The 22,581-nt window shown below is 44.9% G+C and overlaps 1 protein-coding gene across 2 annotated transcripts in view; it reads right to left on the bottom strand.

Annotated features, from left to right (window-relative positions):
* Positions 1-22,581, bottom strand: part of RGS22 (regulator of G protein signaling 22) — a 101,372-nt gene that overhangs the window by 57,973 nt on the left and 20,818 nt on the right. For both annotated transcript variants that reach the window (XM_054016643.1, XM_054016644.1), the window contains exons 5-11: positions 21,929-22,014; positions 20,320-20,485; positions 19,445-19,613; positions 17,269-17,352; positions 14,019-14,718; positions 1,455-1,616; positions 9-189 (exon numbers count right to left, since the gene is read on the bottom strand). In XM_054016643.1, the coding sequence (XP_053872618.1) occupies positions 9-189; positions 1,455-1,616; positions 14,019-14,718; positions 17,269-17,352; positions 19,445-19,613; positions 20,320-20,485; positions 21,929-22,014 (1,548 nt within the window). The remainder of the gene's footprint in view (positions 1-8; positions 190-1,454; positions 1,617-14,018; positions 14,719-17,268; positions 17,353-19,444; positions 19,614-20,319; positions 20,486-21,928; positions 22,015-22,581) is intronic.

The following is a 22,581-nucleotide window of genomic DNA, read 5'->3' as shown; positions in this document are numbered from 1 at the left end:
ATGCCTACCTGAGGATGGGAAGGTGCTATCCTTGGAATGCAAGATTTAGCTCTCAGTGGTAACAATGTCACCATTTGTGGGTAAGGATCAATATCTGTCCTTGGTCTCTCGTGAGAGGTGTGCCATCGCTTCAACTTTGCACTGGCAGTTTGTACTGCAGCTGTATGAGTGACACAAAATCTGGGACCCCTGCAGGGGGGAAATACATACAAGTAGAATTTATTCAAAACACAAACTATTGGACTAATGTGACATTTACTACATCAATGTATGGTTCTATTAATAACCAGAGCTAAAGACCAGTCAACAGAAAAGATAAATTTACCTCTTACACTACTCTAAATATAAAAGTGACTTATTGCCTAAATATGTTAGGGTTCTAAATGGCATACTATAATACAGCTGCTTTTGTTTATGAGACTGAAATTTACATTCAATCTAACATGCTATGCCTAGTCTAGAAAAGAGAATGGAGCCATGAGACACCCAAACTACAACTCCCATTAGGCACTGTGGTAGCATGAAGTAATTTGGTAGCCTTAGCTCATGAGTGCAGAGATTCACTTTTGGGGGAGGGGGGTGGAGGGAGGGGGAAATGAAAAAGAATATGGCTGATTACAGTGATGAGCTCCCAAAATCCTAAGAACCGGTTCCCTACCGGGTCCTCAGCGGCACTTCGGCGGCGGGAGGAGGGGGGGGTGTTTTTACTCACTCTGGGTTTTCGGTGGCATTTCGGGGGCAGTTCCTTCACCCGGAGCGAATGAAGGTTCAGACGCCGAAGTGCCGCCAAAGACCCGGTAGGGAACTGCCCGGTGAGTACAGTACAAGCCCCACGTGCCTGTTTCCCCCACCCACCCAACCCCAACCCACCCGACCCCAACTGCCCCCTCAGAACCCGCAAGTTTCTCCTCCTCCCCTCCCCCACCGGGATAGCAGCAGCAGCCCAGGCTCCGGGAGCTATTTAAAGAGCCAGGGCTCCCCTGCTTCTACCGCCCCTGAATAATAGTATTCAGCTCTATATAACACTTTTAATTCTCAAATCTCAAAGTGCTTTACAATAGAGGCAAATATAATTATCCACATTTAAATTTTTAGCAGCAGTGCAGTAAGCAGGCTTTCAAAGTTACAGCAAGACAGCTATTAATATTCTGTATAACAGAGGTCCAACAGTAAATTGTCAGGGTCACACTCTGCATAGATTTATATCGTGTAACACCAACGACTTTAGATGGGCTGTACAGGATGTAGTTTAATATGGAGTTTGACCTTGAGTCTCAGATCTCTCAAACAAAAATTTGCAGGGCCAAGATCTGCTATCACTTATGCTAACACCAGCTCCATGGGGTTGTACTAGAGTAAATGAGGTCAGAATTTCCCTCATAACTTTAGCAGTAGTAAAGGGAGTAAACATTACAAAAATAATGACTTCAGAGTTCATCTTCAGTTATCCCTACCAGTAAAGAAGTAAAGGTTTCACTACTTCAGGCTGAATCCATTTTAAGTGTCTTGTATTCCACTGGTCTCCAAGTAGCAGGTCCAGTTTGAATAAGACTTCTGAGTTGAGAAAATAATCTCCACTGCTCACTAGATAGAGTTTTTTCATTTTATCAAGCTGTCTTGAGTCAAAGAATATAGATATATATATATTACATCCTGCACATATATTAATAGATTCCAAAGCCAGAAGGGACCATTGTGATAATCTAGTCTGATCTCCTGTATAAGACAGGCCATAAAACTTCCCCAAAATGATTCCCTGAGGACATCTGTTAGAAAAACATCGAATCTTGATTTAAAAATTGTCAATATTAGAGAATTTACCACAATCCTTGTTAAATTTTTCCAATGGTTAATTACCATCACTGTTAAAAATTTAAACCTTATTTCCAATCTGAATTTGTCTAGCTTCAACTTCCACCCATTGGATCATGTTATACTTTTCTCTGCTAGATTGAAGAGCCCATTATCAAAAATTTGTTTCCCCATGTACTTATAAGGTACATCTACACTTACAGTAGCATGTAAGTACAGACATTGCACATCCACATAGCATAGGTACATAGGTGCTGGAACAATTTTTATAGTGGGGTGCTGGGAGCCATTGAACCAAACTGTAAACCCTGTATATGACGGAAACCCCCATCACCCCTAGTTCCAGCACCTCTGCATGCATATAAATAGCAGTGTAGACAGTGAGCCATAGCTTAGGCAAGCAGAGTAGAGAAGAGTGCCCTACATGTCTGAACTCCCAGAGTATATACCCTACTCGTCTCTCCACATGCCCAAGCAGAGCCTCCCATGTCTATTCTGCTATTTTTACCAGTGTAGTGTCCTGCTGCCTACTCGCTGCTGGAGCCTTTCCTCACCACCATGAAAGGCTCCAGCACCGGCGAAAGGTTCTGGCAGCTCCCTGATGCCAGAGCCTTTCTCCAGGATGTGTAGCTACACACCACAGTGACAAGTATGGATGCAGCTTGCCTTTTACTGTGGCATGTAGCCACACTTGTAGTACCTGTTTTCTGCATGCTGCCATAATCAAGTCACTCCTTAACCTTCTCTTTGTTAAACTAAATAGATTGATCTCCTCAAGTGTAACAATGAAAGGCATGTTTTCTAATCCGTTAATCATTTTCCTGGCTCTCCTCTGAATCCTTTCCAATTTATCAACATCCTTCTTGAATTATTGACACCAGAACTGGACACTATTCCAGGGGTGGTCACACCAGGGCCAAATACAGAGGTAAAATAACCTCTCTGTTCTATGCCAATCTATACTATTATAGTCATCACTTTTACAAGACTGTGATAAATTTTGTACAACTACGCCTTGTGAGGTATCATTTGAAAACTCATAACCTGCTGAACATAACTGACACTGTAAAATATAATTATAGTCAATGTTGCTATACATAAGTTTCTGCTATATAACATTGCTGTAACATATTCCAAGTTTAGGAAAAGTAGGCCCAAACCAGTACCAACACCCCAGCCAGGTGCTAAAGAGCTATCACTTGCTTAAGCAGCCATCCTCCGGCAGGGGGAAGGTGTGAATAAAAAATGTATATTTCATCACAGGGACGGTTCAAACCTCAAGTCCACAAGAGACTGTTTGTCATCTGCACCCCAGCTGGGGGTAATCCTCAAAGTGGGGAGAGTGGTATAAGAATGAGAGACAGTGGCCTCCACGTCACCCGTCTCTCTTCCCATCTCTACTCCCAGCAGCTACAATGCTTGAAAGACAAAGGAAACATCTTTGAATTGGGAGAGGGGCCCCGGCTGGAAGACTTTTCAGCCAGTACAGGCTGCTGTATATGGTGAGACAAAACCCATTTGCTTTTAAATTCACTTAGCTTGTTAAATTAAGTATTAGCTTGCCTTTTATTCTTTTATTTTCTTTTTATAACCAATCCTGATTTAATGCATCACCACTTGTAATCCCTTAAAATCCATCTTCCTGTAGTTAATAAATTAATCTTATTGTTTTATCTTAACCAGTGTTTTTGGATTAAAGCGTGTGGGAAACTCCATTTGGAATAACAAGGATGGTGCATTATGATTTTCCTTTGATGAAATGGCAGACTTTCTATGAGCCTGTACTGTTCAGAAGGTACTGAGCAGCAAAGGCACTGGCTTTTGTTTTTGCCGGTGAGTGCTTGCTCCTCTCCACCTTTTTCCCTTTGTGTGAGCAGTGGGCGGGACCTCATGGGGGAAGAGGCCGAGTGGGGGCAGGGCCCACAAAAGATTAATCTAGGGTTACCATACGTCCGGATTTTCCCGGACATGTCCGGCTTTTTGGGCTCCAAATCCCCATCCGGGGGGAAATCCCAAAATGCCGGACATGTCCGGGAAAATCGGACATGCGGTGCCGGGCCAGCGGAGCAGTGCCGGGCCGGGGGCTCGGGGGCTCGGGGACTTGGCCGGCGGTGCCGGGGGCTCGGGGGCTCGGGTGCCGGGCCGGGGGCTCGGGGGCTCGGGTGCCGGGCCAGGCCGGGGGCTCGGGTGCCGGGCCGGGGGCTCGGAGGCTCGGGGGCTCGGGTGCCGGGCCGGGGGCTCGGGGGACGGGCTGGGGACCTGCGGTGCCGGGGGCCGGGGTGGGCCGCGCCTCCTCCCCCCACACCCCTCCTTACCTGCTTCAGGCTTCCCGCGACTCAAATGTTCGCGGGAAGCAGGGGAGGGGGCGGAGACTTTGGGGAGGGGGCGGAGTTGGGGAGGGGGCGGGGCTGGGGGCGGGGCTGGGGCCCCTTTAGTGTCCTCCTTTCGGAGGCACTAAATATGGTAACCCTAATTAATCCAGTCCTGCAAGTGCAGAGCACCCCCTACTTTTTTCTGTGGGTGCTTGAGCCCTGGAGCACCCACAGAGTCGGCACCTATGCTGAGCAGTATAAGACACACATTTGGGGGGGGACAGGGCTGGGACTAGAAATTTGCGGATATTGCCCTGTATGTAATTCATGAGTGACAGGTCTGAATGCTCATGTATTTAGCTGGGGGTGAATTTGCATGCTGAAGGCTGTGTGAACAGCCCAGGAGTGGATGTTCTGACACCAAAGCAGTGTAAAAGGGATGCCAAGCTAGAGACACAACTGTTCAACAGCCCAAGGTAATGTCACATACACTTACTCAAGATTCTCCTGTTTACCCCACCAAGAAGTACATTAGCCATATTGGCCAGAGCATTGTACTGGGAGCTCATGTTCAGCTGATTATCCATCACAACCCCCAAATCATTGTTTACTTGCAGCCTGTTTACCAAGCAATCCAGATTGCTCTGTATTAGTGACCTGTCCCCTTCATTATTTACCACTCCCCCAATTTTTGGGTCATCTGCAAACTTTATCAGTGATGATTTTATGTTTTCTTCCAGGTCATTGATAAAAATGTTAAATAGCATAGGACCAAGAACCAATCCTTATAGGATGCCACTAGAAACACACCAGCTTATATGATGATTTTCCATTAACAGTTAAATTTTGACTCAGTTGCCCAGTTTAAATCCATTTAATGTGTATCATACTAATTTTATATCTTTCTATTTTTTTAATCAAAATATCATGTGGCACCAAGTCCAGTGCCACACAGAAGTCTATATTACATCAACATTATTACCTTTATCAACCAAACTCATAATCTCATCAAAAAAATCAAGTTAGTTTGCCAGAATCTATTTTCCATAAGCCTATGTTGATTGGCATTAATTAATAACCCTCCTTTAATTCTTTATTAATTGAGACCCAAAGCAGCCACGCCATTATCTTGCCTGGGATTGATGTCAGACTGACAGCCCTATAATTACCCAGGTCATCCCATTTACTCTTTGTAAATACTGGCACAATACTAGCTTTCTTTCAGTCTTCTGAAACTCCCCCAATGTTTCAAGACATATTGAAAGTCAACACTAACGGTCCAGTGAACATCTTAGCCAGCTCTTTTAAAACCCTTGGATGCAAGTTGTCTAGACCTGCTGATTTTTAAATCTCTAACTTTAAAAACTTGTTTAACATCCTCCTGAGATACTAGTGCAATGGAAAGAATGTTATCATCATTATATGATGAGACTACATCATCTGGTTTTCCCCAAATACAGAAATATTTATTGCACACTTCTGCCTTTTCCACATTATTATTATTGATAATTCCACCATTTCCGTCCAGTAATGGACCAAGATCATTATCAGGATTCTTTTTGTTCCTACAAAATTTTAAAATGTCATTCTTATTGACCTTAACTCTGCAGGCCATGATTTCTCCTATTGTCACTTTGCTTATCAGTTTTCTACAATTCCTGTATTCTGATTTATATTCATTACTATCATCTTCCCCTTTATTATATATTATTTTTTAAAGTTTTCTTCATGTCCCTTCTAAACCAGATCAGTTTTTAACTGTACAGTGTCAGGACCACAGTATGGGTGGCCTGATGTAAGGGTTCACATAAGATGCAGGCCGAGGATCCAGTTACTAGAAATCAGACCTGTTTGGAACGTCAAGAGATCAGAATCAAGAGACAAACCAGAGGGCAGAGACCAAGAATCAGTTACTAAGAGTCAGGCCACCAGGAGATCAGGTTCAGTGAATGGAACCAGAGGGCAGAACCAGTTACCAAGAGTCAGACTAAGTCAGGATACCAAGATCTTGTGCACGACACAGTCTTTTTGGCTTTGTATGCGCACTGGTTGGGGATGCTGTTGGGTCCTGTGTGGAAAAGAATTCTTGGTACAGGGTTTCGGGAGGGATATGTGAAATACGAGGTGGACCTTGAGAGACTGGGGTAGGTGTAGTTCAATGGTGACCAGGTTAAGTTGGCGATGGATTCAGTCAAGGCCAAGGAACTGAAAGTCCAATTTACATAAGAGTCTATTTGTGCAGAGGTGCTTCCTTGAGATCCACACTATTTGTCCCACTGAATAAGTGGGGCCTGATTGATTATGTTTGTCTGCATATCGCTTCTAGTCGGCTTTCACTTTTCCAGGTGACCCCTTACTTCTTCCTGCACCAAGTCCAATGTGATTGGGTTAGGAAAAGTCATAGGTGGACTCAGAAGTGGTACTCATAGATGGCAAAAAAGGGACTTTTTACTGTGGAAGCGTGTTATTGTATGCAAACTCCACATAAGGTAATAGTGAGGACCAGTAATCTTGATGGCGGTTAATATAACATAGTTATTGCTCTAAAATCTGATTGACTCTTTCTGTCTGGTCAGTGGATTGAGGGTGGTGGGGGAAGAAAGGTGTGGCTGGATCTCCAGAAGACATAGGCTTCACACCAGAATTGGGCTGTAAATTGTTCTCCTCAGTCAGAGGTGATGTGATCCAGTAGACCACATGTAGTCACCAGCAAGGAAAGGGGCTGTACTGCAGCTGATTAGGTGCAGTGCTAATGACCCTTCCTAGGAAACAGGGTAATACGGCCTAGTGGCCGGCGTCAATAAAGTTGCCCTTCTACACAGGGCTGCATGGCCCAATGGCTCGAGTCACTAAAGTGGCCCTTCCACTCAGGGCAGCGTGGCCTAATGACCAGCATCAATAAAATGGCCCTTCTGCTCAGGGCAATGCAGCCTAATGGCCAGAGTCAATAACGGGGCCCTTCCACTCAGGGCAGTGCAGCCTAATGGCAGGCGTCAATAATGCAGCCCTTCTGTTCAGGGCAGCATGGCCTGATGGCTGGAGCCCATAAAGCAACTCTTCTAGCCAGGGCAGTGTGGCTTAATGGTCAGAGTCAATAAAGTTGCACCCCTCCATGGGGTTGTGTGGCGTATTGGCCCACTGGGGATGTGGGTCATCACTTGGGGATGTGTGGCACCCTGGGTAGGGGGACTTGGGCCCTCCCTGCTGCTCTGAGCCCCAGCCCAGGGCCCTGGTTACTCACCACCGAGTCAGCAGGGATCCTCCTGAAACACGCTGACTGGGTTCCTGGTTCACCCAGCAGACGCGAAGGGGCATGGCTTCCTCAGCCTGCAATGCACAATTAACCTTTGCTGGGCCATGGTGGGGTAGGTACACCCTGTCACAGTGTCTTGGGGAGAGTACGGCCCTGATTGCCATACTAGTGGCATCGGCTTCTACTAGAAAGCTCATGTTGTATCCAGGTGGGCCAGTATGGATGCAGTGGTAAAGGCAAGTTTCAGCTGATCGAATGCATGCTGGGTTTCAGGGGAACCACTGGAACTGGGCATTCTTTCAGAGCAGAGCAATGAGGGGCTCAATTTATTCCGAGAAATGTGAGATAAACAGCTGACAAAAATTCACAAACCCTAAAGCGTTGCAAGTCACAGGTCAGGTGGGGGTGATCCAGTCATGAACAGCCTGGACCTTGTGTGGGTCCATATTGATTCCTGTGGAGGATCAGGATATTCTGTGATATCCCAGAAATTCTGTGGAAATCTGGTCAAACGCATACTTCTGAAGCTTAGTCTAGAGTCTGTACTACTGTAAATGCTCCAGGACCACACAAATGTGACTAGTGTGCTGCTCAGGGCTGTCTGAGAAAACCAGGATATTGCCTAGATAAACCACTACATATTGGTCCAGCACATTCCTGATAAAGTGCTGGAAGGTAGCCAGGGTATTAGGCTGAACTGCATCACCAGATATTCAAACTAATCATAGCAGATTTGGAAGGCAGTCTTCCATTTATCACCTTCCTTAACATGTATGAGGTTATAGGCTCCCCGGAGGCCCAACTTAGTAAATATAGGGGCAGCCCACATGCGATCCAGTAACTCAAGAATCAGGAGCAGAGGGTACTGGTTCCTTGTCGTTATTTGATTCATGATGTGACAGTCAACACAGAGTTGGAGACTGCTGTCTTCTTTTCTGTCTCAGAGGACTGGGGCACCAGCTGGCGATGTTGATTTGTCAATAAACCCTTGGGCCAGTCTCTTCTGAAGGTATTCCCAGAGTGTGGCCAATTCAGGTTTGGGCATGGTGTAAATCCGCCTGAATGGCAATTTTGCCCCCAGCTGTAATTCTATGGGGCAGTTGTAGGCCTGATGTGGGGGAAAGTTTTTCACATTCCTCTTTTCAAACATATTTTTCATAATTCTAGTATTTATGAGGAAGTTCCGATGTAGCTCAAGGGGGTGCCCCTGCCTGGGCCATCATCTTTGCCTCCACTCCCCCGGCAGGTCCAAATGTTGGGACTGAATTTACCTGCCGCTGATAGTGCTGTTAACAAAATGCAGAACGGAGGCTGATTTCTTGTTTTTGCCAGTGAATTAGGGGATTATGATGGGTCAGACAGGGAATTCCAAGGATCAGGGGGGAAGTGTGGAGAATTAATTGCATTGTGTTATGGTACCCCTTAATGCCTGTTTTCAGAAGGACTGTTTCCTCAGTCAGAGAGACTGAAGAAAGAGGCAACCCATCAGTAGTTTCTATGAGGTTTGCAACTAACTTGTATTGCAAAGCGATTTGCAGAAACCAGGCAGTTGTGGCATCTATGAAGTTGTCAGCAGCCCCTGAATTGACAAGAGCCCATTGGACTGGAATCCATTGTTCCACCTTGGGAATGTGCAGCTGAACAGGTACCTGAAAGCGAGGGACATCCTGACATGGTGCACGATGTGTCCTAGTCAGGACTGAGGTGTGGGGGAACTTCTTTCCTTTAGTGCCCAGGCCCACCCCCTTAGCAGGCCTGGGCCATCTCATTTCCCAGATCCTTCAGTGCTTGCGTGAGACAGTTAAAAATAGAGTGGCCCGATTCTCCACAATAGAAGCATACGTGGTGCCAACAACGACATATTCTGTCCTCGTGGGTGAGCCACCGATGGGCAATATCCACCTGCATCTGTTTGGTGCAAAGTGCAGACATCAAGGGAACAACACGCAGAGAGGGATGTTGCAGGGAGCCCCTTTTTTCTTCCCTTCTTTCACACAGCTGGTTATCTATATGAATGGTGAGATCCATGAAGGCATTTAAACTCATGGGATCTCTACACGGGCAATCTCATCGTTTATTTCTTTCCACAGACCCCACCAAAACTGATACAGTTGCATTGCCTCATTCTATTCAGTATCTGCCGTGGAAGTGCAGTGTGTAGGTAGCCGCTGTATCCTTCCCCTGCCAGAATTTCCTCAGTGCAGTCTTGGCTATTCAAGCATGGTGCAGATCATCCAATATTACTGACATGGACTGGAGGAAAGCATTTCTATTCAAAAGAACCAGGCTATCATTCTCCAGCAGTGGGGAGGCCCAGTCTAGTGCTTCTCTCATTAGCAGGCTGATAGGCAGGCTCACATTGGACAAATCAGAGTTGTAGGTCTGGGGACATGTCAAAAACAAGTGGCGACATTGGTTAATGAAGCTCCAGAACTGCTGGCAGGACCCATCAAAACATTCTGGAAGGGGAATCTTAGGACCCTGTTAAGGGCGGGGATCTTCAAGGAGTGCAGAAGTGTGGCATTTTCTGCACACAACTGGTCTACTTCTACCTGGTGTAGCTGGCTCACCGTGTTAGTTCTGTGACCTGATCCTGCAGGGCTTGATTAGCCACCTGAAGGTGCGTGGCTCACTCAGGTGAGTCCAGTGCTCCCAGAGGCAGGGACTAGGCTGCTGGATCCATTCCTCTCACACTGGGCCCACTCCTGTGGGTTATAGTGATCTGTAAAAGCAGTCAGGGCTGCAGCATGGGCATTCTGGCCTAGGGGTTAGAGCTGAGTGCGGGCCAAGGGCCAGGAGCCAGTTACCAGGAATCAGGCCAGGTTGGAATGCCAGGAGATCAGAATTGTGAGAGAAACCAGAAAGTGGGGATTAAGAGTCAGTTACCAAGAGTCAGGCTGAGTCAGGATACCAGGAGGTCAGGTTAGGGTGATAGAACCAGAAGGCAGGAAACATGAAGCAGTACCGAGAGTCAAGCCAAGTCAGGATACAGGAGATCAGGATCAGACAATGAAACCGGAAGGCAGGAACCAGGAGGCAGTTACTAAGAGTCAGGCTAAGTCAGAATTTCAGGAGGTCAGACCACCCCTCTGATAATGAGTTCAGAGCCCCAGGAGGATACAGGATGACTTGCAGAAGATTGCAAGGGAGAATAAAAGACAAAAGGACTTGCAGCCAGAAAGAACAGGAGGAAGGCTGGAGAATCACACCATCACCAGGAAAAGGCAGGTTTACATGACTGGTGATTCCTACTAAGAACAGACAGGCCTGTCATCAGAGCTGATTCAGAGAACAGAAGGGTGTGCTGTCTGCTGGGAGCTAAGATACGGGACGTGGACCTGAGGCTGAAGAGGGTCCTAATGTGAGCAGGAAAGAATCCACTGATTATCCTTCATGTGGGAACAAATGACACAGCTAGATTCTTGCTGGAACATATCCATGGAGACTATGCCAGGCTGGGGAACACACTTCAGGAAATGAAGGCTCGGGTGATCTTCGGTGGGATTTTGCCTGTCCCTAGAGGAGGAGAACGAAGGTGAGACAAGATTATGATGATAAACAGATGGCTCAGGCAGTGGTGCTACAAGGAGGGCTTTGGGATGTTTGACCACTGGGAGGCATTCATGGACAGAGGACTGTTCTCGTGGGATGGACTCATCCTGAGTAGGGAGGGAAACAGACTTCATGGATGGAGGTTGGCACAACTCATTACAAGAGCTTTAAACTAGAAATTCAGGGGAGACCGTTGGGAGATGCTCATGTAATCTCCATGCCTGATTTTAAGATTCAGAGGGAGGAAAATCAAGTAAGAAAGGATATAGCAATGGAGAAAGGCACAGCAGTGGGTAGGAGCATGGGCATTAAGAGGAAGGACAGTGCTGATACCAATCAGGTAGGTGATATTGGCAGTAAAATGACTGTACCCAATTGGGTGAGGAATGTGGGTGAAGCCAAGCTGCAATAGTTAAGATATTTGTACACCAATGCAAGAAACCTGGGTAACAAAATGGAGGAACTAGAAGTACTGGTGCAGGAAGTGAAACCAGATATTATAGGGATAACAGAAACATGGTGGAATAGTAGTTATGACTGGAGTACTGGTATTGAAGAGTCTTTTCTGTTCAGGAAAGACAGAAATAAAGGCAAAGGTGTTGGAGTAGTATTGTATATTAATGATAAGGTAGACTGTAAAGAAATTAGAAGTGATGGAAAGGATAAGACAGTCTGTTTGGGCCAAAATCACTTTGAGGAAGAAAGCTACTAGAGGTTCCCCTAATATAGTGCTTGAGATGTGCTACAGACCACCAGGATCCAATTTGGATATGGACCTATTTAATGTTTTTAACTAAATAAACACTACTGGGAATTGTCTGATTCTGGGAGACTTTAACTTCCCACATGTAGATTGGAGGACAAGTGCTACTAATAAGAGTAGGGCCCAGATTTTCCTGGGTGTAATAGCTGACAGATTTCTTCATCCAATAATTGCTGAAACAACACCCCTCCTGCACCCCAACCCCCTGCTCTGAGTCCCCTCCTGGACCCCAAGCCCCTGCCCTGAGCCCCGTAACCCCCTGCCCTGAGCCCCCTGCCACACCCCTCCTGCACCTCAAGCCCCTGCCCTGAGCCCACTAGCCCCCTGTCCTGAGCCCCCTGCCCCACCCCTCCTGCACCCCAAACCCCTGCCTTGAGCCCCCTGCCGCACGCCTCCTGCCCCCAATCTCCTGCCCTGAGCCCCGTGCTGCACCCCAACTCCCTGTCCTGAGCCCCTTCCTGCACCCCACACCCATCCTGCACCCCTGCCCTGAGCCCCTCCTACACCCTGCAACCCTCCTGCCCCCAACCCCCTGCCCTGAGCCCCCTGCCCCACCCCTCCTGCACCCCAACCCCCTGCTCTGAGTCCCCTCCTGGACCCCAAGCCCCTGCCCTGAGCCCCGTAACCCCCTGCCCTGAGCCCCCTGCCACACCCCTCCTGCACCTCAAGCCCCTGCCCTGAGCCCACTAGCCCCCTGTCCTGAGCCCCCTGCCCCACCCCTCCTGCACCCCAACCCCCTGCCTTGAGCCCCCTGCCGCATGCCTCCTGCCCCAATCTCCTGCCCTGAGCCCCATGCTGCACCCCAACTCCCTGTCCTGAGTCCCTTCCTGCACCCCACACCCATCCTGCACCCCTGCCCTGAGCCCCTCCTACACCCTGCAACCCTCCTGCCCCCAACCCCCTGCCCTGAGCCCCCTCCCACACTCTGCACTCCTTCCTGCACCCCAACCTCCTGCCCTGAGTCCCCTGCCACACCCCTCCTGCACCCCAACCCCCTGCCCTGAGCCCCCTGCCACACCCCTCCTGCACACCAACTGCCTGCCCTGAGCAGGACTGGCTCCAGGGTTTTTGCCGCCCCAAGCGGCAGGGGAAAAAAAGCAAAAAAAAAAAAAAAAAGCCACGATCGCAATTGCGATCGGCGGCACTCCGGCGGCAGCTCCACCGCACCGCTTTCTTCTTCGGTGGGAATTAGGGGCAGGTGCTTCCCTCCGAGAGGGACCCGCTGCTGAATTGCCGCCGAACAGCCCAACGTGACGCCCCTTCCCCTTGGCCGCCCCAAGCACCTGCTTGCTGGGCTGGTGCCTGGAGCCAGCCCTGGCCCTAAGCCCCCTAACCTCCTGCCTTGAGCCCCCTGCCACACCCCTCCTGCACCCCAACTCCCTGCCCTGAGCCCCCTGCCACACCCCTCCCGCACTCCAGCCCCCTGCCCCAGCCCTACATTCATGGCCCTGCATACAATTTCCGCACCCAGATGTGGCCCTCGGGCCAAAAAGTTTGCCCACCCCTGGACTAGATGATCACAATGGTCCCTTCTGACCTTAAAGTTTATGAGCTGATTATCCCATTCCCTAGTAAGATTTGGAGATCTGTAGCAGATACCAACTAATACCATATCTTGTGCTTTATCAGTTAGGACTCTGATCTATAAGCATTCAAGATCATGTTCTTTCAAGTTATCAGTGACTCGGAAATACGTACTATTTTTTACATAAAGTGCCACTCCCCTTTTCCTTTTGCCCACTCAGTCTTTCCTAAATAAGCTATAACCATTGATATTAACATTCAATCATAATAGGCATGATTCATCCCATTGAGCAAATAGCTGTCATGTTGGAAATACGTTTCCAAACATTTCTAAATAGCAGAAGCCAAAACATTTCTATTACCAAATTAAACCCAAGTTTTGTACAGAATAAATGTCCCTACTAGCTTAGGACAGGGTGACCTAAGTTTAATAAAGCATATTGTTAGGAAAGTGTGTCATACTGTATGCCCTGCTTGTGACTTTAAAATCTTACATTTATAGAGCATCTTTCATTCTGTTTTCATTAAGACATTTATTCATATTCAGTTTTATAAAAAAAAACCTTTTGTATAAAGCCTTAATTTTCACCCTGATTCTGACCTCAGACTAGTTTTGCAAACATATAACTCAGCCAACTTCAGTGGTTATTCCTGAATTACCCTTGTATTAGTGAAATAATCAGAATTAGAACCATTGTGTCTGCATTATTCATTCATATCCATTATGCATGGGTAATTCTAAATGCTTATAAACAACATTTATCTTACCTTCTTTATAAGCATTAAAAACAATGGAAAATACCTTTGCTGCCTTCTAGTGTCCTTAAGGACCTTTAGTCTTTCAATGTCCATCCAGAGCCACCAGTACCTTTCACCCAAAGTTCCTTTTATGAACTTCTTGAATCTTTCAAACTCATTTCTGTTGCCAATATCATAAGTTCTGTGACTGGTACACCAGGCAGCCCGACTGTCTGTGACATCACTTTCAGACCTTGAACTTGAACTCATTTCTTCAGTTCCCTGTTTTATGCAATGTCCTTTGGAGTCTAACTTGTTGGATGGAGAGATACTTTGAGAAGTAAGTGGCTCTGCAGCAGTAGCAAAAAGTTGATTATTTGATAACTCATGTATAAATACTTTGGACAGTTTACTGAAGTTCATATCAGTCTTGCTCTTAACGGCCGGTTGTCCTGTCAGTTTTGAGACTGATTCATTCACTATATACTGAATATAAACTGATGTAAACTCTTCTAATGTTTGAAAAGCTGACATTTCCTGTCTACCATCGTATTCCAGATTTTCTTTCTCCTCAGCACCATTCTCCCATTTCTGATCTAGGTATACTCTTAACACAGTGTGGGAAGGAGTGTCAGCAATGGATACAGAAGTGCCAACCTCTGTACTTTTGGATCTCCCACTAACATTGCTAGTTTTTGCAGTTCCTGTCCTCTGGGAAAGGGGGAGACTCCTTTGACTGTATTCCATAGCCAGGGAATCCACTCCTGCATTAAATCAAAAGAGATAATTGAAAACGCTCTCAGATTCAAAACTGTTCTCCTGGCGAACAGAAAAAGTTTTCAAGTTACAAAAATTGGAACATATTTGCATTTTATTGTTGACAGCAATGGAAAGTGCCATACTGCCACAGTTGGGATCAGCAAATGTGCTTGAGCTGCAGCTATTTTGCTATAAACAGAAGGGGTCTTCTGCCATAACCTTCTCTGCAAGATCCCCTTGACTCTGTGAAACTCACTCTCCACCCTGGTCCACCAGATCTCTGCATTCTCAACCATCTGACCCCAACACATTCCAAGGCAGCACCCCACCAACTGGCATCCCAACCCATAGGCACCTCTGCCCCCAGAGCACCTATTAAATGTCTGGTCATGCTGCTAGGCCCATCTTTTCTCCCATGCCTGTGGCGAGGTGGTGGTTTGAGGTGGGAGGATTTTTTATTTAGGATCAATAGGGAATAATAAATGGTAGCTGTTTATCTACCTATGACGGATGGAAAGTGTATTACTTGTCATATTGGAAAATGGCATGAGCTTATTGATTTTAATTGTTGTCAGGGTGCTCAGAGCATTGGACAGGCACCTGTCAATGGAATAACATCTTTTTATACATGGAAACAGTAAATATACAAGAATAGGTCTGGGACCTTGGATCCTAGGACCCTGTGATCATAAGAACAGCCATACTGGGTCAGACCAAAGGTCCATCCAGCCCTGTATCCTGTCCTCTGACAGTGGCCAATGTCACGTGCCCCAGAGGGAATGAACAGAACAGGTATTCATCAAGTGATCCGTCCCTCGTCGCCCATTCCCAGCTTCTGGCAAACAGAGGATAGGGACACTATCCCTACCTATCCTGGCTAATAGCCATCGACGAACCTATCCTCCATGAATTTATCTAATTCTTTTTTGAACCCTGTTATAGTCTTGTACTTTGTGAGAAGAAATACTTCCTTTTGTTTGTTTTAAATCTGCTGCCTATTAACTTCATTTGGTGTCCCCCAGTTCTTGTGTTATGAGAAGGAGTAAATAACATTTAACTATTTACTTTCTCCACCACAGTCATGATTTTATAGACCTCTATCATATCCCCTCTTAGTCATCTCTTTTCCAAGTTGAAAAGTTCCAGTCTTATTAATCTCTCCTCGTACGGAAGCTGTTCCATACCCTTAATATTTTTTGTTGCCCTTTTCTGAACCTTTTCCAATTCCAATATATCTTTTTTGAGATGGGGTGACCACATCTGCATGCAGTATTCAAGACGTGGGTGAACCATGGATTTATATAGAGGCAACATTAAATTTTCTGTCTTATTATCTATCCCTTTCTTAATGATTCCCAATATTCTGTTTGCTTTTTTGACTGCCGCTGCACGTTGAGTGGATGTTTTCAGAGAACTATCTACAAATACTCCAAGATCTCTTTCTTGATTGGGAACAGCTAATTTAGCTCCCATCATTTTATATGTACAGTTGGGATTATGTTTTTCAATGTGCATTAGTTTGCATTTATCAACATTGAATTTCATCTGCCATTTTGTTGCCCAGTCACCCAGTTTTGTAAGATCCCTTTGTAGTCTGCTTTGAACTTCACTATCTTGAGTAGTTTTGTATCATCTGCAAATTTTGCTACCTCACTGTTTACCCCTTTTTCCAGATCATTTATGAATATGTTGAATAGGACTACTGTTTACCTCTCTCCATTCTGAAAATGGACCATTTATTTCTACCCTTTGTTTCCTATCTTTTACCCAGTTACTGATCCATAAGAGGACCTTCCCTCTTATCCCATGACAGCTCACTTTGCCTAAGAGCCTTTGGTGAGGGACCTTATCAAAGGCTTTCTGAAAATCTAAGTACTCTATATCCACTGGATCCCCCTTGTCCACATGCTTGTTGACCCCCCTCAAAGAATTACTGTAGATTGGTGAGGCATGATTTCCCTTTACAAAAAACATATTGACTCTTCCCCCAATAAATTATATTCATCTATATGTGTGACAATTCTGTTTCCTATAGTTTCAACCAGTTTGCCCGGTACTGAAGTCAGACTTATCAGCCTGTAATTGCCAGGATCACCACTGCAACCCTTTTTAAAAATTGGTGTCATATTAACTATCCTCCAGTCATCTGGTACAGAAGCTTATTTAAATGATAGGTTACAAACCACAGTTAGTAGTTCTGCAATTTCCCAAAAAGGAATCAGTTCTGTTCACAAGAGTTTCATTAATAATGTGTTTAGATAAATAACCAGCTCCCCTCTCTCTCCCCGTACCATTGAGGCAGCTCATTTCTTTTTGCTCCACTCCCACTCATCCCCTTTAGCCATCCTCCCTTTGATTGGCAGCTCAGTGCAGATGTTCTCATGTTATTAAAATGGCCTCCAGCCTCCCCTGTTGTTCTTAGCTGCTGAGCAGGAAACCTGACACTTTTACTTGCCCAGATTCCTTCTGCATATCCCAGGCTTCTGGGCAATAGGATTTTTCCAGTCCAGATAGTAGTTGGCACAAGTGATCATTTATCTATAAATATTGCTTACCTAGATTACTGCTGCTACTGCTGTATAAATCAGCTGTGTAAGACTGAGCAGAAAAACTACATGTGCCTTGAGAAGGAACGGAATCTAAACGAAAAGCAAGAAAAAACAAAGTCATAATTTTACCATTGCTATACAGCATCTTGGTTCCAATTTGTTTTTTTAAATTTGAGGGTTAACCGAATCCCATCCATATTCCTGTAACCATTCAGCACAACAAGAGATATAAGCGTCCATGTTTCAGTGCATAAGACATCCATTACTAATCAGAGTTTAGGATGGGCAGATTATTCCATAATTTTCCATTATAGTATTTCTTGTAACTCCCTGTGAATTATGTAGTGGTGGCCAATGTCACAGGCAGAATACTGAACGGAATGGATCACTGGTCAGATCTGGTATAGAAATTCCTATGTTCCATACTCACACTATTCCATATTTTACAAATATTTTAAAAAAATTTAAATCCACCAATTTTCATAATACTGAATCTAATCTACTTTACTCTAATTCTTAATCTACATTGATGAAGGAATAATTCAAATATTATTTTATTACATAACAAATTAAAAATGTCACAAGTGGCAAAAAACGTCAGGCTAACCCCTGGCCCTGATTCCCCAGTGGCATAAATTCCAACTAGAGGTGTGTGTCATGAATCCCGGCCTGCAGCAGAGCTAGTCTCTAGGCAGCCTCATCAGTACAGTTGGTCTGCAGCAGGCTGTCTGATTAGCCAAGCAACTGATTGCCCGCAGATACCAGCAGATTGGCTTTTAAGCCAGCAGCAGCTCACTGGCTTTTCAATGTTCATGCTCATCACTGTGCCGGCTCCTGCTTTGAACACATCCTTGTCTGCCACCCTGCTTGCAGGTCCTGCCCTCTGGTTTGACCCTCTGCTCTGGCTCCTGACTATGGACTCCAGCTTGATCCTTGGCTCTGGTACCAAGTTTTTTGCCTTCCAGTTTTACCCTTGGCTTTGGCTCCCAATGACTGACTACAGCTCTGACTCTGGCCACTAGGCTAGATTGCCCTCATCCTGGTTGGCTGACACTGCTATCTGACCATGTCCTGCACCTCATATTCCAGGGATGTTCCCATGAGATAACTATGCTGCAACCAAACCTCACCCCATGCCCATTCTTTGACTCTGACCCAAGTGCATGGAGGTTAAGGAAGGGAAGTACTGTGCATGCATAATGCCTTTTAGATTGAAGGAGCAGCAGATTTTGCATGACAGAGTAATATCCAGACGCAGATGAAAAACAGAGCTCCACACTAGAAGACAAAGCTCTCAGGCAGGAGAGCTAATAGATCCATAAGGTGAAAACTCACTGATTATTGGACAACTGAGGGGAGGAGCAAGAAGGAAGACTATCCACATGGCTACTAGCAACCCTCACTAAGGAGAAAGTGAATGTGTTGGAATACGGGGGTGCATTGCTAAGGGGCTCACTGAAGTGTTGTGGTTAAAAGTTCTTGCAAATTTAGATTATGCTAAAACACTTTGTGGCTCCCCCAACATTTGAAGCCACTATAGTCTGAGCAGAAAAAAGTAACAGCAAAGTGGACCTCCCACTGGTTCCCATTCCTATCCCAGTCCCAGTCCAATGCAATACAGATCCTGCAAGTGCTGTACAATCTTGACCTGGCTGCTTGCAGCTCTGCCTAAAGTAATGATTAAGTCATGACTTACATATTAGTGCAACCTGTGTACATTAATGATTAATGAATGAGTCGGCATCTTTTATAAAAGTAGGGTTCCATAGCAATAATGTGCTGAGGAGTTATCATACCACCCCATCCATGCTTTGGATCCACACGGCCCTGATGAGGCAATTCTCAAATATAACAGCTTCTGTGTTCTCACAGGACTGGGGAGAGACGTAGTTCCTACACTTCCCCATGTGTTTGGGCTTTTCTGATCTATTTTGCTTCCCTCCGCTCTGCATAGCAGAGGAGAGATTATGGGCCACTTATAGTAAGCAGCATTTAACATTGTGGGAGTAGAGAGAAAATACACCTATTCTCTTCCCCCATCCAAGGTTCCTAGGTATTGTACTGTAGGCCACAGAACAATGACAAGCAGATATAGCAGCATTATCCAAACTCTAGAATAGCTTTGATTTCAATCTTGTCATATTTGTTATCTAAATAACATGGCTGCACCATTACTACTTACCTGGGCTGACATTGTGGTTGTATGCAACAGTTCTCTGAGGGCCTGTAGACCAATACTGTGCGCCTTGAATTTGAGTGGAAACTAAAGGATGAGTAACTGTATCTGTAGTTGTTGTTTGCTGACTTTTTTTGGCTAGTGTAAACCAATCCTTTGTCTGAGTAACTGTAGCCTATGAAAAGCAACATTAAACAAGTTCAACATAGCTTATGCAATAATTCAATTTTATCTATTTGTTGCAGGGCTTCACAGAAAGAGATCTTATTGTCTGTGGTTATTCTGTGCTCTCTCACCACGTAGGTTTTGTTATCATAATGGTTCACAATGGATGTAGAAATATTGAGGGAAACCTGCCAGGATTAAAGTATGGCACCTGAACTAAGGGGAGGAGTTTGAGACCAGGGCCAGGAAGAGATGTGGGGAGAGGTCTCTCCAGAGAGGCCACAGTGGCGTGAATCTGGAAGCTGGGAAGGCAGCCAGGAGTGAAACACAGCTTTATGGAAGGAGGGCTGCTTGTGGGTATTCTATCCTAAGGGAGAATAAGTTGGAGCCCAAAATTCAGGGCTAGGCAGAAATCTGAAGGAAAAGACTCTCCAAAGAGGCCAGGGGCTGGAGTGGGAACAGCAGAGCTCCCCCTGCACTTAGAGGAAACTGGAAGTGTTGTGATAAATAGGCCTACAAATTTACCCTGAATGTGAACTTAACTGAAAAGTGAGTGAAAGTTTGTAAAATGTCATAATAACATATAACACCAAATTTTAATGGGAAAAGATGCAAGAGGAAGACAGACAGACTAAATTAGTACAGAGGGTCTTAGCCCATAGTTCTCAGTCCAGCACAAAATTGCTGCCATTGCCTATAAGTTTTGCTGATTTTACCTGGCCAAGTGAAACATAGAACTTTCTCATAATTAATTCCTCTTCATCCTCCTCAGGAAAAGGAGGTGTCCGCTCTCTTTTCATAATCCAGGGATAATACGTTGTATCTATAATGAAGTTAATACCAGTTCTGCTCCATTCTACCTGCGAAAGCAGTTTAGCTAACCTACAGTTAAATATATTAGGAGACAAATGAGTAGTTCAGTTTAAGCATTCATCAAGACATTCATTTGATTTATCTTTACAACTGACAGTAAGAAATGTTAGCATTCTCAAAATAAATTCTAAAGGGGAACTTCCTGTTCTAATTATCTTCTATTTTACCCCCTTGACCATATTTACATACGTGAAGAATGACAGCCATTCTACCGCTCATAGAGACAGAGAAGAATTCCCCCCAAAGCTAGGCATGGTATACATTAGGCTTGAGCCTGGAGTTTATATGTGAATTCAGATCCAAATCCAAACTTCACCAGAGTTACGGGGGGGAGGAGGGGTGGAATGGAGTGTTCTGATCTGGTGTTCTGGGTCAGATTCAGTCTCTTTTTCCCTCCCATCTGTGCTCACTGTGTCCTGATTCAGGAAGGTACTTAAGCATGTGTTTAGTTTTAAATACTAACTTCAGTGGGAATTAAGCACATGATTAGAGTTCATTTTATATAATTTTATTTTGTTTAATGAAGAAAATGGTTTGACACAACAGAAAAGGCTTGGGCATGACCATTTATTGCCTAAAGGGAAAATACAGCATTTCTCTAGGATTTGTTATCCTTTGTACAATTTTCTCTCCAATGTAAGCATAGTCTTCAGTATATTGAATATTGTTACAATTACTGCAAACATTTTAAAATATTTTTATGCAGCACTCAGTGCCCAAAGAACTGGTCAATTTCTACAATAAAAAAGGGACTTGGTAAGCCAGGCTACCAGGCAGCCACTCAGGGACTCACTAGCACAGCTGTGATCATCCTGCATACTACAGTCAACAGAACCCAGACATGAACTTTAGGGATCTGGAGGAAGGGCCTTCCCCAGTAGGTCCAAGGCTCTGGGACATCCTCTCAAAGGAGGTCAGGAAGAGTTCAACAAGTACATCAGGTCATGCTGCAAGACTCACCATTTTGCCATAGCATTCCTCAAAGAACCTGGGCAGAGGAAAATCTAGCTACATTCATAAAGGTGGAAACCAGTGATTAAAACAAAGAGGATAATGGAGAATTGGCTGTCCCTTCCACACAGATTCCACTACTTTTTATAATTCATTTACAGTACCTAGATATGGCTAGATAGATCCATAGAGTCGAAGGCCAGAACGAACCATTGTGATTATCTAGTCTGACCTCATGCATAACACAAGCAGACGTAGCAGCTTTATCCTAATTCTAGAATAGCTCAATCTTGTCATTTTATGGGCAAGGGAAATTAGAGTCCAGAGGAAGTGGAGAAAAAGCATCTGCCTCATTTTAATTTATCCACATCACTGAAATTATGTGGGTTACATGGGGCAAAAGATCTGAGAAAATGTTGTAAGAGTTATGTCAAGACAAACTAAATAGAGGAGATAAATTAACAAATTTAAAACTTGATATGACATTAGAGTGGGCAATACCTGTATTCAAAGTAACAATCACTTTTTAGAAAGGCTGGGAGTCTTTCTTTTTTAATCCACTGAATTCCCTGTTCTCGCTCAAGACGCTATTAAAACAAAAAAAAACATCAAATATCTATTAATGCTTCACTTCATTAAGTTTTATTTGCCACATGGTTAATTGATAGGTTACCTTGTAGTAATTCTAGCAAAGTAAACAACTTTCCCTCTCAAACATAGTCTAACCAGACAAGTGAATTAATTTACCTTCCTATAACAACTGAGGGTCTGATTCTGATCTTTCTTAAAACTGCATACATGGAAACTTAAGCCATTGGAATTTCCCTGTTCAAAACTAGTGCAAGTGACAGAGGAATGCAAATCAGAGTACCAGCTGCCCACAAATCAACTGCAATATGAAACAGGTAACTTTGCTGACTATACTTATTTTAAAAATAACCACAATTAGGGTTTTCATCAATATTTTGAGGGCTGAGGAAACTTTCTAATGGTCTTAACAAGAGCCCCAAAGCAGGAGAACTGTGAATATTTAAAAAAAAAAACATAGTTTTCACCCACACCGATATGATGTATTGAGGACAGTGTTAGAATTGCAAGGTATCACTTTAAGTGTGTGTGAGGGGTAGGGGCTGTTTCCTGGTCCTGCTTGCAGG

The sequence above is a fragment of the Malaclemys terrapin genome, chromosome 2 (genome assembly GCF_027887155.1).
Source record: "Malaclemys terrapin pileata isolate rMalTer1 chromosome 2, rMalTer1.hap1, whole genome shotgun sequence".
Taxonomy (NCBI): domain Eukaryota; kingdom Metazoa; phylum Chordata; order Testudines; family Emydidae; genus Malaclemys; species Malaclemys terrapin.
The sequence above is the reverse complement of the archived record's forward strand: the minus strand, read 5'-3'. Positions and strand labels throughout refer to the sequence as shown.